A 16520-nucleotide genomic window follows, 5' to 3' on the forward strand; every position below is an offset into this window, starting at 1 on the left:
AACACCTGTAGGTATGTGTACTTTAAACACCTGTAGGTGTGTGACGGTTCTGCGTGTGTGTGTGTGTGTGTGCAGACAGCGTTAAAATCCTCTTGTTTTTCATCAAATCTCCGTGTTAAAGATTAGCGGCGGCATGAAAACAATCAGCTTGGATTTGTGTGCAGTGAAAAATGCGACCACAATCAGCCATCCTGACACCAGTTGCCATAGTAACGGGGCATCTGTTCAACAATTGTGCGTTGTGCAACAGGCTGCGAGCACAGAAGTTTGCCTGGAGCTTAGTGAGATGTCTGACATGATGCTCTTTGTTTGCAGGAAAGAGATGAAAAATAAAAAAAGGAATCAGCATTCATAAGATTAAAAAATGAATCTGAGCAAACACAGAATGATTCTGTAACACGCTCAGTGCACGTTAGACATGTGAGAGATGAAGTGAAGGTTTCCTGCACACTTCCTGGTTTTGATCCTTATTTGTGTTTAATTGTGTGTTGGGTAAATTCTACAGAGTCACAGTGACTTGACAAAAAATCAGAGACGGATACGGGCGGAGAGGGAAGAGGGAGGTGAACTTACAGTGTGTGTGTGTGTGTGTGTGTGTGTGTGTGTGTGTGTGTGTGTGTGTGTGTGTGTGTGTGTGTGTGTGTGTGTGTGTGTGTGTGTGTGTGTGTGTGTGTGTGTGTGTGTGTGTGTGTGTGTGTGTGTGTGTGTGTGTGTGTGTGTGTGTGTGTGTGTGGCTCTGGGCTCTGTTCTCTCTGTCTAATTGAATTAACCTTATTTCATTAAGTTTAGTGATGTAGATTTATTTCAGGCTGACGAGGAGGGAGGAGTTAGAGGTTTTTTGTTTGTTTGTATTTGAGTCTGAGACCGAGACAAGACCGAGTACAAATGCTTTGATTCCAAGACCGAGACCTTCAAAAAGTGGTCTCGAGACCAGGACAGATTTCAAGTATCCTCAACAACACAGACACACCCAGAGAGATGCAGCTTCTTTCCGTCTTGTCGAGCTGGATTATTGATCGCACATAAATGTCACCTTAATCCTCCGGGAGCAAACGCAAACACAGGCAGGCAGAGAAACATCCTGAGATGTTGTTCAGACAAAGAGCAGATTCAAATTAACAGAAAACATGTAAACTGAACGCATGTTTCAGCTTTTTTTTTTTTCTTTCCAAATCTTTTTATTACATTTTTGCAGACAGTACAACATGATGTCACATAGAGGTAATTAAGGCAATCTGCAGAGAGTAAAACAAAAAGCCCCAATTAAACAGAAAAACAAGACAACAAAATAATAAACACCCATTTACCCTCCCAGCTCCCTGAGGTAGTTGTCCATTAGCAACTGTCGGAACATAGATACTAATAGGACAATACAAGTAGACACAGACACATATATAAAGAAATATATAAATAATAGTAATAATAATAATAATACAAAATTAAAATATATATAAATATGCTGTTTGTCAAAGCACTTTGTAAACCTGTGTTTTTAAAAGGTGCTATATAAATAAAGTTATTATTATTATTATACATATACACAAATACATTCAGTTCAACAAAAAGTAAATAAATACAGTTTTAAAAGTAAATTAAAAGAGGAGGGAAGGAGGGGGAAGGGGGGGGTGGGTTTCTCTCCAGCAATTAACTCTGCTCAAGCTGTGTCACTAGCATCATCAGGAGTGATAGAAAGCTTGTCTCTAATAAGCTCTATTAGGGGGCCCCAAGTCTTATTGAAGGATGTTAGATATCAACCTTGAAGCTTTAAAGTTGCTTCATTACATCTTGTGAGCGTGTGCGGTGACTCTCAGCGATCAGTTTGGATGAATCTGTGAATGATTTCCAGGAAAGCTCAAATAATGTGATGGAATATCGTCTGCCTGAAGAAAATATAGAGAGAGGAGAATGTGCTGCAAAGGGCACACGGGTGCTAGACCAGTACCTTCAAGATGGACGCCATGGTTCACTGCGTGGAAACAGAGACGTTACATTGTTTTATTCCCTCTTTTCTTACATCAGATCTATATTTAGCACACACAGTTTACTGATCTCCTGCCTGAACCTTTCCTAACGCTCTGTAGGAGACCACCATCTTCCTTCAGATCCCTCCTTTAAATAAATCCACTTTGACCTTCATCACATTTCCAACACGCTTTCTCTCTCCTGCCGCCTGATTGGTCCTGTGAAGCCCCGCCCACCTGGCTTACTGAATCCCTCAGTATTGCAGCCTGTGCTGATGTTGTCCGCCCTCGATCTGATATTACTGTACCAAGGACAGCGGCTCACCTGAGGCCTGTGCCGGTCTCTCTCTCTGCTGTCTCAAATAACAGCAGCTCGTTCTGCTGCGTCGGCACCGCCTGCTCCTTTACAGATATCAGCAGAAACACAGAAGAGACACAGTGGCCTAGTTTCTGCTGCTGTGACCTCGCTTTACCTCCCTGGATTGAATGTTTGGGATCTATGGAGAAATGTTTGATTGTTTTGACCTTCCTCGACCTTGTATTGGTGCTCGAAGGTCTGCTTACAACTTGGGAAAAGTGCAGCATGAATTAAAGATTGTCAGCACAGAAACTCGTTCAAACAGGATGTTTTCTGATCGCCTGCTCACCTGATCGAGCGTACCTCTCCTCATGACCTCGAACTGACACAGTCCAGATGTTTTTCTACTGGAAGGGAGCAAGCAGCGTGTCGACAAATGAAGTAAATGAACAAGTGGAAAAAAAACTGCAGTTCCTTGAGTGTCCACTTGACGCTGACTCCAGAAGACAAAGTCTCTCCATTAGATCCCATATTAAAATGTCTGTTTATAAAGCAGAAATGTTCAAAAAGCAGATTTAGGATCATCGTTGTCAGCTGGCTGGGTGAAATCCTGAGAAGACGGTGTAGATAGTAGACGCTTTCTGTTGGCTGCCATGTTTGTGAGATGTAAAAGTATGCAACATCCGTTTGGAGACGCTTCCCGGTCTGTCCGATCTCAACGTCTTTGCAGGGATTCAGTCGGAGGAGGACTGATCTGGAATCATAAATACCAAACATGTTCAATATTTAAGAGCAGTAAAATAATCCTATTGACACTTGAGGATTATTTGGACAAATAATCGGTTGCGATAAGCCTCAAATCGTCGTCATCAGGGTCGACATCAGGGTCATCATCAGGGTCATAATCAGGGTCATCATCAGGGTCATCATCAGGGTCATCATCAGGGTCATCATCAGGGTCATCATCAGGGTCATCATCAGGGTCATCATCAGGGTCATCATCAGGATCATCATCAGGGTCATCATCAGGATCATCATCAGGGTCATCATCAGGGTCATCATCAGGGTCATCATCAGGGGAAATCAGGCCCAAAATCATTTCCTATGTAGTCAGCCTATTGTTTTGTATATATAGCTTTTAGTGATGTTTTAGTTTTACACTCTTAATAAAAGATAAACTCTGTGTTCATATGAGATATCTGTCTAAATATCAGGGGTACTCCTCTCTCTCTCTCTCTCTCTCTCTCTCTCTCTCTCTCTCTCTCTCTCCTTTATTTCCCCTTAAATTTGCACATTTGTCTTTGTTTCCTCTCCTCCCTGACATCTCCTCCTCCTCTTCTTCTTCCTGTGTCCCTGCAGCCAAAGCAGGTGACATGTTACCTCCTGTTCTCGCTGGGCACCGCCGTGATCGGCTCTCTGCAGTTTGGTTACAACACAGGAGTCATCAACGCTCCCGAGCAGGTTGGTGATCAGCTGTTGACGTTTCACGTTTCTACCTTTTGTCCCTTCACATGTGAACACCAGGTGTTCTGCAAAGATAGTCATTTTGCAAATGCTGTTTCTCTCTCTGACCTGAGATAAGAAATGAGTGGTATTAACCATGACAATCTTTAATGCAGAGTCAGTCACTTTTACCTTCAAAAAAAAAAAAAGATTATAGACTTATATAAAAAGTAATTTCAAACCGGCGAAATATGACGGAGGTGGATGTAGCGGCAGAGAAGAGAAAATATAATCATGCAAGCAGATACATTTAGTTCTGAAACGAGGGTGAACCTTGTGTTTCTTTTACCCGTGGACGTGGAGTTGATCTACTTCCTGTTGGACAGGCAGGTGACAAACACCGGCGGTTAACTTGTGCTAGCTTGAGTTAGCTTTTAGTGTAGCTGCAAGCAGTAAACGTACACACTACTTCCTGCAGGGAGTGTCGATTCTGGAGGCTCTAAGCTAATCTAAAAACCAATCAGATTAATTTACTGGAAAGTTGTCGCAGCATGGACCTCAGTCGGTTCAAATCATGTGACAAAAACAAGGAACTGAACCAAACCAACATGTTTAAAAAGTGCTTCAAATACTTCTTTTATGTAAGATTTTATTCTCAGCACACAGTTGTGACCCTCTGAGAATGGCTCTGCGACCCACCTCTGGGTCCGGACCCACCAGTTGAGAAGCACTGCACATTCATTGGACGCTTGTTTTGCTGTTAGCTAGTGTTGCACGCTGATGATGCAGCTCAACTTATTTCTACATCCAACATTTTTCATCACTTCCTCTCTTCCTCCGTCTCTTCCTCAAGCAACTACGCTCGTTCTTCAACGCTACCTGGGTGGAGCGTTATGGCGTCCCCATCAGCCCCGGGGTCTGCACCATCGTGTGGAGTGTCGCTGTTGCCATCTTCAGTGTGGGCGGCATGGTGGGCTCTTTCAGCGTGGGAGTCATGGCAAACAGATTTGGCAGGTAATCCTTTGTACGATACACATGGAGCCACATGTCGGTCATATCCAGTCTTTTCTTTTTCCTTCCCGTGTGCTTCAGCTGAACCGTCACAAGACATTTCCACTAATGGAGGATATGAAGCGTGTCCGCCTCGAGCCCACAGCTCGGCTCTAATGTTCCCCGGAGTCATTCCTCCTCCGCCTTAATGTTCGACCATAATCCTGTTTTCTCTCGTCTGGGAGGAGACTGTTGCTTTTTCCATTACCATAAATATGTTTCCCACGTATACAGAATGTTTTTGTCTCACAATTATTCTAAAAATAATGAATTCAGACAAAAGAACACACTTGTTGTAGAAAACATAAAAACACATCTAAACAATCTTAAGTCCACGCCAGAGATCGGACTATATCATCACCCTGACACCAGAGAAAGAAGAATGAATGAATGAATTATTTATTGAATATTATCCAGTCAGTGAGCTGTGTAGTGAGAGAGATGATAAAGGTATCTTACTCTCTGATCATTAAGGAAACATGCTATGTTGAAGTGCTGGCTTCTCTGACAACAATGCAGCAGCCAGTATGTCCTCCTTCTAACTTTAGATTCTGCTCCTGAATGCTCTGGATTTGTTTGGACCAGAGAAGGTAGGCGCTTTTAAGACACCCCCACACGGCCGTTTTGGACACCCCTCGGTTTGTCAGATATGAGAGCAGTTATCAGGTCAACAGGTGTTGCAGTGATGGAAGCGGTCAAGAGAAGTGGTTCAGATAGAAGTGATTGTACCCGACCTAAAAAGCCTCTGCATGTTTCTAATAAGCTCCACGAGCAGAAACGTGCTCAAACTAGGATCAAAGTCAAAGTCAAAGTCAACTTTATTGTCAATTTCAAGATATGCCAGACATAGAGTGGAATCGAAATTTCGTTTGTCTCCATCCCGCGGTGCAATACGACCAAAATAAGGTAAAAATAGATCAATAAAATGAGGTAAAAATAAGATAAACAATATTTACAGTAATAAATTCTAAATTGTGCAAAAGGTAGTGAGTAAAATACAATAAAATGTAAAGAAAAAGTGAACTTGTGCAGTATGTGCAATGTGCAGTAAACTGAGTGTACAGAGTTTTTAGTCCAGAGTTCTTGATGGAAAACGGGAGGGGGTTTCAACGTCCAGTGTTCGTGGGGGCAGAGGGGAAGGAGGGGAGAGAGTTAAGCTTCCTGACAGCTTGGTGGAAGAAGCTGTTTCCCAGTCTGGTGGAGCCGGCCCGCAGGCTGCGGTACCGTCTCCCCGATGGCAGGAGGCTGAAGAGGCTGTGTGAGGGGTGGGTGGGGTCACGCACAATGCTGGTTGCTTTGCGGGTGAGGCGGGTACTGTAGAGGTCCAGAAGAGAGGGGAGTGGGACACCGATAATCCGTTCAATCCGATCAATACTGGAGATGCTTTTGAAAAATGGAGAGAGGTTAGAACACAGAAAGGTTTACAGACCCATGCAGAGCTGGATAAACACTGAAGCTTCAGAGTCCACCACATGGTGACCTGAGTGAGCAGCCACTCTAGAGAGGAGGGGGGGGAGACAGCTCTCTACGATGTTTAGAATTTAGACTGCAGTACCCATTTTAAACACTAGGGGTTAGAGTTACATACTGCTCCTTTAAGTAGATTTTTTGATCACTTCTTTTTTTTCAGTGTAACAGCTGATCTCATTATTTATAGATATTTTTAAATGTCAGCATCACTTTGTGTCTAATCAGCTGTTTGCAGCTAACGCTCTCTTTCTGAACCCTCCTCCTCCTCCTCTTCATCAGACGTCGCTCCATGTTCCTGGTGAACAGTCTGGCCGTGATCGGCGGCGTCCTCATGGGCCTCGCCACCATCTGCTCCTCCTATGAGATGGTGATCGCCGGTCGCCTGGTCATCGGCCTGTTCTGCGGCCTCTTCACCGGTTTGACCCCCATGTACGTGGGCGAGGTGTCACCCACTCCCCTCAGAGGAGCCTTCGGTACTCTTCACCAGCTCGGGGTGGTGGTCGGCATCCTGATCGCTCAGGTCAGCATGACGGGGGCTTCTAATGAGCGTCTCAGTACAGATAGCGAGGGAGCATCAGTGTGACCGCGCTGTTCTGTTCTGTCATTGGCTGTTTTTAGATCTTCGGTCTGGAGTTTCTGCTGGGCTCTGAGAAGCTGTGGCCCCTGCTGCTGGCCCTCACCGTGGTCCCCGCCGTGCTGCAGTGCATCCTGCTGCCCTTCTGTCCCGAGAGCCCGCGCTTCCTGCTCATCAACCTGAAACAGGAGGAGCAGGCGCGCAAAGGTACGCAGTCAGACGGAGACCCTGAACGCAACACTTTACAAAAACAAAACAACATTTAAGAAAACATGACGACATCTCCAAAAACAACTTTTCACAAAATGAGTGTCACACAAATCATGAAGCTGGCCTGTCCGCCATGTTGTATGGCCTTCGACTTCTTAGCGCCCCCTACTGGACAGGCAGTGTACGTCGTGATTTGCGTAATCTCTACGGTGAAATTCAGGCCCCGGTTGAAATGCTGACAACAACGGGGCCTCAGGAAGCATTTAGTTCCTGGAAGAGAAGTTCCCAAAACCCCAAAAAAGGGGGCTTTGACTTCTTCATGTCGCCCCCTGCTGGACATTAGAGAGAATACAGATTCTGCCTGTGATAAACTAAGCTAAGCTCTAAACAAGATCTTTTTTTTACTAGTGTGAGGGTGTTCTAGGAAAGAAGCAGAATGTGAAACATGTTGTTTCAAATCCTGTTAACGTCAAAGAGAAGAGAAATGTTTTTTAGGGAACGAGAAGCAGAAGAAGAGTAGATATGAGCTGTGATGAAGAGCACAGATCAAAGTCAGGATGAACGTCCGGGAGAGAAACCAGAAGAAACAGATCCTCAGGGTCAGATCAGGTGGATGATATTTTAGCCCGCAGAGAGAAGAGTCCTTGAAAAAGCAGAAGGTTTTGACATCTGTCGACTCCCAGGCCCTGACCTGTTTCTCCTTCACACCTTTCATCCAACACAAACAAACAAACAAACAAACAAGCAAACACACGGGGTCAGGACTCACTCTGAGGAGAAACTGCTCTGCCTCCTGTTTTACTTTAGAGTAATCGTTTAACTAAACCTAAACGGGACGTTAAAAATTACGGTTGGTGGTTCTGGATTGGCTCTTGTGTCCGACCAATCACAGCTCACTGACGTCACTCAGAGTCCCTCCTGTGCGGGGAGAGTACCGACTCAAACAACAAAGCTAAAGAGGGTACACTTCAAAATACTACATAATGTATCCTGTTAACTGCCTCATTGCTAACTTTACAGATATTGAGGCTGAGTGCACAAAAACGATACAGAAACAATTTCCCACCGTTTTTTTTTTTTTTTTTTAATGTGAACTATCCAAAAGATTCTGGAAAGACATTGAATCTCTTTTTTTTCCGGCTGCTGATTGTGTTTATTCTCTTGACCTCAAAGTCGTTGTTTGTTACTATGACAATGAGGAAAATATTGCTCTCAAAAATGTCATAAACTTCATTATACTGTATGAAAGTTTTTCATTCACAAACAGAAATTCTCAAAGTCACTTCCAAAGTTTTCAATTTTTCATTTAGGATTCAACTCCCTTCTTAAATCACTTCTTTTAATCAATGACAAAAAATGCATCAAATTCATGAACTATTATAACACCCTCTGAGACCTCTAGTTAATGATTTACATATTTATGTTTACATTTTTTACGAGTGTATTTATTTTATACATATTGTAATTGTTGTCCTGTCTCCTGTATGTACTGAATGTTTTATCATATTTTTATTATTAAAAAATAAATAAATAAATAAAATGAATTAATAATAAAAACTGACCGACTCTGAAGCAGGAGCTAAAAGGTTCCTCTAAACGGGCTTGTATTGAAATAGTTTCACCTTTAGCATCACTCTCCTCTCCCTGAATGTTTGTGTGACACATTTTAAAAAAGACAAATCCTCTTCTTTGTTTCTATGCGGCGTGCAGCGTTGGTGCGTCTGCGCGGCAGTGAGGACGTGAGTAAAGACCTTCAGGAGATGAAGGAGGAGAGCGCCAAGATGGCCATGGAGAAGAAGGTGACCATCCCCGAGCTGTTCCGCTCGGCGGCGTACCGACAGCCCCTGCTCATCGCCGTCATGCTGCAGCTCTCCCAGCAGCTGTCAGGGATCAACGCTGTGAGTCAGCAACACGCCGCGATTACCCCCCATGACCCCCCCCCCCTCTTGATTTCCTGCTCTGTCCAATCAAATAAAGGCAAAAGGAAACTTTTTAATGATGTAATTCTGTAATATTGAAATCGTTTTCCCTCCAGGTGTTCTACTACTCCACCGGCATCTTCACGTCTGCGGGGGTGAAACAGCCGATCTACGCCACCATCGGAGCCGGCATCGTCAACGTCCTCTTCACGGTCGTCTCTGTGAGTGCATGACATTTTGTTTTTAAACTGTGTGTGTGTGTGTGTGTGTGTGTGTGTGTGTGTGTGTGTGTGTGTGTGTGTGTGTGTGTGTGTGTGTGTGTGTGTGTGTGTGTGTGTGTGTGTGTGTGTGTGTGTGTGTGTGTGAGCAGCAGATCTTCACTCCCTCCCTCTCTGTGTCTGTCCTGCAGCTCTTCCTGGTGGAGAAGGCGGGACGGAGGACTCTGCACCTGCTGGGATTGGGCGGGATGGCGGTCAGCGCTCTCCTCATGACCATCTCCCTCCTGCTGGTGAGTTTAGTGATGTCACAGGGTGGAGGAGGGGCAGGCGGTGGAAAGGCTGAAAGACTTAAAGGAAGAGAAATAACTTAAAAACCTTTTATTACCAATATGATAAAACCCAGAGAGTGTGGTTCAACGCATCATAAGAAAGTAGACATCCTGTAGTTCTACGCATAAATAAAACATCATCAAACTTTACAAAATAAAACTTCTTAAGTAGATTAGATAAGATAAACTTCTTTATTTGACCCGAGAGGGAAATTGCCTCTGGTAGGAGTGCTGAGAAAACACAGAGAATTCTGAACCAAGCAGTAACCTCCAGTGTTGAAAAATGCTGAAGTGCAGTTCCTGGAGTGTCCACTAGAGGCTGGCTGCAGAAGCACAGGAAGTCACATACACACCCATTCTAAAAAGCCTGTTTTTACAGCAGAGATGAACATGTTTACAGCCTGGTTCAAAAAACCAAATAGGTGTGATTAGCTCATGTCTGGATGGACACACACTGTACGGGGGGTGAATGTTTTGATGACTCATCAGTTTCGATTTGATGAAGGATAAGAGTTATTCACAATAAGGCGTGTAGCTGACCTGATTGACAGGTGGGCGCGGTGTAACGGTTTGTCAGGAGGTTTAAAACCCGCCTCAGCTCCAGCTCTCAGCCTGTCGTTAGGTTGACTGAAAGTTAGACTGAGACAGCATTTCCAGCATGGAGACCGCCATCGATGGGACTCCAGCGCCCCCTGCAGGAACAGACGGGGGGTGCCATCGATGGGACTCCAGCGCCCCCTGTAGGAACAGACGGGGGACGTCACTCAGGCTTCAAACATTAATATTTACAGACTGTGGTCAGAAGAAGAGACTAAACACCTTTTTATACTGTCCAGCCTCTTATTCACAGAGCAGAGTATCAACATGTCTTCATTACTACATTGCAGTTATGTCTCTTGTCCACAGGGTGGTGCTAGTTCCTCCAGTGAGAGGTTTTAAAAAAGCCATGATATAATCTCAACAAGGTCATGCTGTGAACATTTTTATTGTCATGTTCTCTCTCTCTTTTTTCCCGCCTTTTTTCCTCTGAGCAGAAGGACTACTCCATCATGAGCTACTTTGCCATCGTGGCGGTCATGTTGTTTGTGGCCATGTTTGAGCTCGGTCCCGGTCCCATCCCGTGGTTCATCGTGGCCGAGCTGTTCTCCCAGGGGCCCCGCCCGGCCGCCATGGCCGTGGCCGGCTGCTGCAACTGGACGGCCAACTTCCTGGTTGGAATGAGCTTCCCCAAACTAGTGGTGAGGAGCGAGAGACTACACCCAGGTTTTATAAAGTCCAAGATGGAGACATGAGATCTGACTCCTCTTCCTCTCTCTCCTCAGGAACTGTGCGGTCCCTGGGTCTTCCTCATCTTCACAGCCTTCCTCATCCTCTTTTTCATCTTCACCTTCATCAAAGTCCCCGAGACCAAGGGCAAGACCTTCGACGAGATCGCCCAGTGCTTCGGCAGCGCCCCGCCTCCCTCCTCCTCGTCTGTGGAGGACCCCCCTGCCAGCGCCAGCACCGCCATGACGCTCCCCGCCTCCCCGGTGAAGGAGAAGGTGCCGCTGGTGGAGGCGCCGGTGGCTGCTCCGCCTCCTGCGGCGGCTGAGCGCACGCCGCTCGATGATAAATCACACTCGGCGGTGCAGGAGAGTCTGTAGAGCAGCTCGATGGTGTACACTGTAGTCAACTATCACACCTTGGAACAGTAGAAACTTTTATAATAGACCAGATCTACAGCGTTACCTAGGCGATAGGCTCTGACCTCTAAAGGTCGTGCTTCTTTCTGCGATAACTCCTTAGACGTTTCCTACAAAACTTTCCTTTTCCCTTCCTAAACCATGAAAGGGAAGCGGCTCACTACAAAAACCACAGCGTAGATAAACTCCACATTCCTCTGAGATAAGCTAACCGACAGGCGTCCGTTAAAGGTCAAGGTTCATCACTGCAATGTGTCGCCTTTGTGCAGGTGAAACAGCTGTTTCCAGATGTGTTCAAGTCACTTTTGAGTTCTTTTTTTAATTCCGTGTTCCCTGTAGTCGTGGATATTTTAGTGCGATATAGCTTTGTAGACGTAGTTTTCACTTTGTGATATTTACTTATTCACTGTTTTTGAAGCGGTCTCTGATCACAGGTAGAAGAAGGGAACACTCAGCCCTCAGCGGGTGATTCAAGCTTTTGTTTTTGTTTTTAAATGCCAAAGTATCCGACTTTGATTTCCACCCGGTGGACACGTGTTAGCCTCAAGCGTGTTAGCCTCAAACGTGTTAGCCTCAAACGTCACTTTTGGTGGTTTAAATCAGGGTGGGACTGGGCAGCAGGATCGACGTGTTGAGGTGGTTAAAGCTGTAATCCACAAGATGAGTCGAGCTGTTATTGACCCCCCAATATCTACATACTCTGTGCACGCCGCGGTCCATTAGCGCCGTGCACTACGCTGTAGCAGCAGCTAGGGTTAGCTAGGCTCTGTTTCAAATACGCTGCAGGTTTATAGTGGCGCTGAGGGACTGCGACCTGCACAGGGTTATTTTTACGGGAGAACCAGATTCTCTCTTTTAACTGATTATGAGAGAATTCAGTCAGAAAAAAAACATTCATGAACTTTTAAGTGGTTTATTTTTAATTCTAATATAACGGCTGACGGCTATGTTAGCTAAGCTAGCTTATCGTTAGCTTCAAAGCCTCGTCTTCTCCTTTTTAAAATTAGATCTAAAACATGTTCTTTCTGCGCGTCTGTGAGCGTCTCTGTGTTTGGAAACGTTTGCAGAATCTGAAATGACCTGCTGCCCAAAAACACGTCGACTAAATTACGTAACACGCGTGGAGGAATACTTTAGGGTAACGTGCAATGTATATTATTTTGTTAAAGAGAAATCTCAGAGTATTTATTGTAGAAGTTGATTTTTGTATTAAGTAAATAACTCTATGACATTAAAGGGAATTAAGAATCGTAACGCTTTCCAGCCCAGCCTCAGATTTATAATATACTCTGGAGTCTGCGGCGATCTCCCCGGGTTAACCCTGACCCCTGACCCCTGAGCTGACTTTAGTATTAATCTCTCTATTCAGACGCTCTTTGTTCACCAGGTAAATTGATGACGGGCCAATCACGATGAGGGGGCGTTTCAGCACAGCAGCGCTTTATGTCCAACTATCAGATTAAAAAGTTTAAAATCAAGATTTCCCCCCCGGCCCATCGTGTGCACGCGGCCTCGCTGTCATTAGAGTAGATGAGATTAATCAAAAATGTGCAATCAATTGAAAGAAACCTGAAGAGAAGGCGACTAAAGGGGAAGTGCTAATAGAGTGAACGACGACGGGTAAACAAGAAAAGAGAAACCAGCTGATTGTGATTCAGAGCAAGAACTCGTCCGACTTGAAGTGTTGTTATTGTTTATCTTCACAAACACAGAAACTGAGACTCTAGAGCGCTGATGTCTTTGGAGTGGGGGACGAGTGTGTGATTTAGGACATAACGTTTGTCTGACGGCTATGTTAGCTAAGCTAGTGTTTCTGCTTTTATCCGTCAGGTCTAAACGTCGCCATGTTGTGTCGCTCTGTGTGAAAGTGTAGCCTCGTGTAGCATCGTCCACTCGTACACACTGTTTGTATAACAGTCACTCGACACCATGTTGTTGGATGCTTCAGTGTGTGACTCAAAGTATATTTTCTGTATTGACTGCATGAATTCCTGTAAAAGAAGCGCAGTGATTCATGCTGCACTTTAACGTCCTCTCGATTTCTTTTTGATTTATTTCTGTACACTGGAACATCGTTTCTCTTGTGAAGAAGCTCTAATGAAATGTTCAAACTAAGATTCCTGCAATGTTTATTTTCCTTTTTTGATTTTTGTTTGAGAAAATTCAGCTCGTTCAGACGAGTATTTCTTACAGTGGTGAGGAAAGGTTGAGGTCGGAGTCACAGCTTTGTTGTGTATCGCTGTGTTTGTGGATGATAGTGTCGTGCTGTGTTTGAACTGACTGGCCCAGGTGTGTGTGTGTGTGTGTGTGTGTGTGTGTGTGTGTGTGTGTGCGCGCGCCTTTCATGGTAAAGTGTTCAGTGTTGTGTTCATGCTCTCCTGCAGGCTCCTGTGATGACTCCTACACACCGCTCCCTCACTAACTCTGCACTAACACTGAACCTGACCAAACCGGAGTCTGAGAATATGAGTTTTAAAATGCTTCCTCGTACTCTCGCCCACTCCAGCTTTCACTTTGTGATTTGAAATGACCTCCGCACACTTTTCTGAGGGGCTAAAGTGAGGACATGAAATGGGAACATTTAAGATTTCAATTTAAAAAGCACTGAAGGAAAGCCTAAATATGACTCTTAACTAAGCGGCTTCTCTTTTGGCCTTTCAAAATAAAAGCCAAGTTCAGTGCACAGCTCTGTCGCTGAAGCCCGAGTGCGATCACACCTGCAACTTCTCGTTTCCTCTGATTCACGCTGCTCATGTAGAAAAACTTTAAAAATTAAACTTTAAACTACAGCAGCCGCCCAAAATGTGCAAATTCTGCAATGACAGTAGGAAACCTCCCTAAAGGGGGCCCCATCTGACAGCACTCACTCTCCTTGCCCTGCTAAGCGTTGAAAACCAAAAGTTTGTCAATGAAAGTCAACAAATTAAAATGAAGAAGAGCTCCGTCTGTAGGAGAGGAAATAGAAACAGGAAGTGTGCGCCAGGACACGATTGTGATGAGCGCTGGTTTGAAGGGCCCCTTCATTCATTTTTAACTAGGGCCCCAACAGACTCTAGAATCGCCATTGCACTGTAAAAATCAACAGAACCACATGCTGACGACCAAACCTGAAGTCTCAGCCGCATGCTGACGATCACAGCTAGCCCGCTGGAAGAAAACAGAACGATCATCTGAGCCGATACAAAAACAGAAGTCACATCATGAACTTCACTCTGAAACACAGAAGACTTCAAATGAAAGTTTTAGATGAAAAACATCAGCTGTTAAATGACCTGTGAGGTCATACATCCAGCTCAGATTGTTCCCCCATCTGGTGTCTTTACGCATCATGTAGAGCCGCCCCCTGCTGGCCATTAGTCAGAATGCAGGTTGGAGCTGGATTCACTTTAATTATCAGTTATAATTTATTAATCCTGCGAGGGGAAGTCTGGTTTTACACTCATAGGCCGAAATACACACACACACACACACACACACACACACACACACACACACACACACACACACACACAGGATGGAGTGGTCTCAGCGAGGGCTCCAGAGCAGTTTTTTTGGGGTTCGCTGCCTTGCTCAAGGGCACCTCGGCAGTGCTCAGGAAGTGGACTAGCACCTCTCCAGCTACCAGACCAATTTCTGGACTTTGCCAACCCCAAAGTCCCTACAGACTGAGCTTCAGCCACCCCAGTAAAAACCAGGAGGCGTACTCAGTCTTTAGTCTCCCCCTAGTGGTTCAAACTAAACAAAACCAGGAAATGCTCTCGAGTTGATGCTAGCTCGTTTGTTGTGACTGCACGCCTTTAATAAATCTAAACGTTGATCAAGAGTATGTGGAAGGATTTCAAACTAATATTCAGACTCCTAAGCAATGTCCCCCCCCCCCCCCGCTTTATATGCACAACTGAAACACCTCCACTCACTGTACAAAGAAAGGAGAGTACTCGTGTAAATATGTGTTTTTTACAAGATATTTATATGTGGGCTTGCACGATCATCCTGTACGTGTGTGAAGTTTCTTTTTTTTCTTTTTGGGGTGTTTGTTATGAACTCATTTTGTGGAGGATAGTCACGATCTTCAGATGATTTCAGGCGGCTCTTTGAAGAGATTTAGATTTAGCTCTCAGACGTGTGTGTCTGCTCAAACTGCACACTCAGCTGTGGAGACGGTGGTGTTGAAAATCTCGGCTAACCTCCAAACTACATGTTTGATAAATCACACAGTGTCTCAGATTTAAACTCCACTGGAAGACAAATGTAACGTCAACATGCTTCAGCTGCTGTGATGTTCGTTTGTGTTTGTTTTTAATCTCGTTTAGTGTCATTCCTGTGTAAATAAAATGTGCTGACTGTGCTCTTTGTTGGATTATCACTTGTACTGTAAGTTTGCTATCTGTGCCTCTCTCTGCACCTCACTCTGTCACAGACTGTTATTCACATGTGTGTGTGTTCTGTTTCAGTAAAGACTCGTCGCTCTCTGATTTAAAGGTGACTCCATCAGGAGCCGAGTCGTACTGGAGCACTACATTTAACATCTTAGACTTGCTTCTTTCTGATTGGTTGTTTGGGCTGGGTGTCAGATCGCTGTGATGTTGAAGCGTGCAGATGATGTCGTGGGCTTTGTGGGGGCTATCAGTGATGATGCACCCCCCCCCCCCCCAGTGTGTTTTTCTGTTTCACCTGTGTTTGTATTCTGTAAATATTCCAGATATAATGTTGAATAAAATATTAATCAACAACAAAATCAACATATCTCTGTGTTCATATTGTTACAACACAAAGCTGGAGCCTCCTCATGCTGCATGCATGTGACAAGAGTTGGGCCCTGTCTCCATGGCAACGATTTCATCTGGAAAACTTTCACATATTTTTGTGCATTTTGCGTCTCGGGTGCCTGGAAATTCAACATTTTGAAAAACAGGTTCCGGATCGCAAACTTTTGAAAACCGGCTCCGTCTCTGTCCTCGTGTAAACATCAGATCCTCTCGCTCTCCTCTCAGATTGCAGACGTGCCGTAACTAAGCTCAGCCGTCATCACGTCTTTGTACATTCATATTGATTCTGCGACGGCGTGATATTGGTGTCCCAGTCTGTGAGTTCACATCGCAGAATGTGTGATGGCCGAGTTGGCCACCAAATTCTTTCCCTGATTTGTCTTCAGCAGGTGTTCATGTGCATTTTCCACCTCAGAAACTGTTTTTTTCCTGATGTGTCTGACATCACCTGAATTCAGAGAGAGGTGAGGTGGAGGGGCCCCATGTGAGATCTGATCATGGGGGCCCAGAAGTCCTGGAGACGCCCCTGTCTGAGAGGTAACAAGGTGATGTATTCGAAAACATTCCTGATAGATTGACAGTTTTGAGGATAGCCTC

General features: G+C 44.8%; 1 protein-coding gene across 1 annotated transcript in view; it reads left to right on the plus strand.

Annotated features, from left to right (window-relative positions):
• Nucleotides 1-15001, plus strand: part of slc2a3a (solute carrier family 2 member 3a) — a 19503-nt gene extending 4502 nt beyond the window's left edge. The window contains exons 3-11 of the mRNA XM_020655233.3: nucleotides 3619-3720; nucleotides 4556-4716; nucleotides 6502-6742; nucleotides 6841-7003; nucleotides 8717-8904; nucleotides 9042-9146; nucleotides 9335-9433; nucleotides 10507-10710; nucleotides 10795-15001. Coding sequence (XP_020510889.1) covers nucleotides 3619-3720; nucleotides 4556-4716; nucleotides 6502-6742; nucleotides 6841-7003; nucleotides 8717-8904; nucleotides 9042-9146; nucleotides 9335-9433; nucleotides 10507-10710; nucleotides 10795-11115 — 1584 coding nt within the window. The 3' untranslated portion in view covers nucleotides 11116-15001. The remainder of the gene's footprint in view (nucleotides 1-3618; nucleotides 3721-4555; nucleotides 4717-6501; nucleotides 6743-6840; nucleotides 7004-8716; nucleotides 8905-9041; nucleotides 9147-9334; nucleotides 9434-10506; nucleotides 10711-10794) is intronic.
• The last annotated feature ends 1519 nt before the right edge of the window (nucleotides 15002-16520 follow it).

Source organism: Labrus bergylta, chromosome 19 (assembly GCF_963930695.1).
Source record: "Labrus bergylta chromosome 19, fLabBer1.1, whole genome shotgun sequence".
Lineage (NCBI taxonomy): Eukaryota > Metazoa > Chordata > Actinopteri > Labriformes > Labridae > Labrus > Labrus bergylta.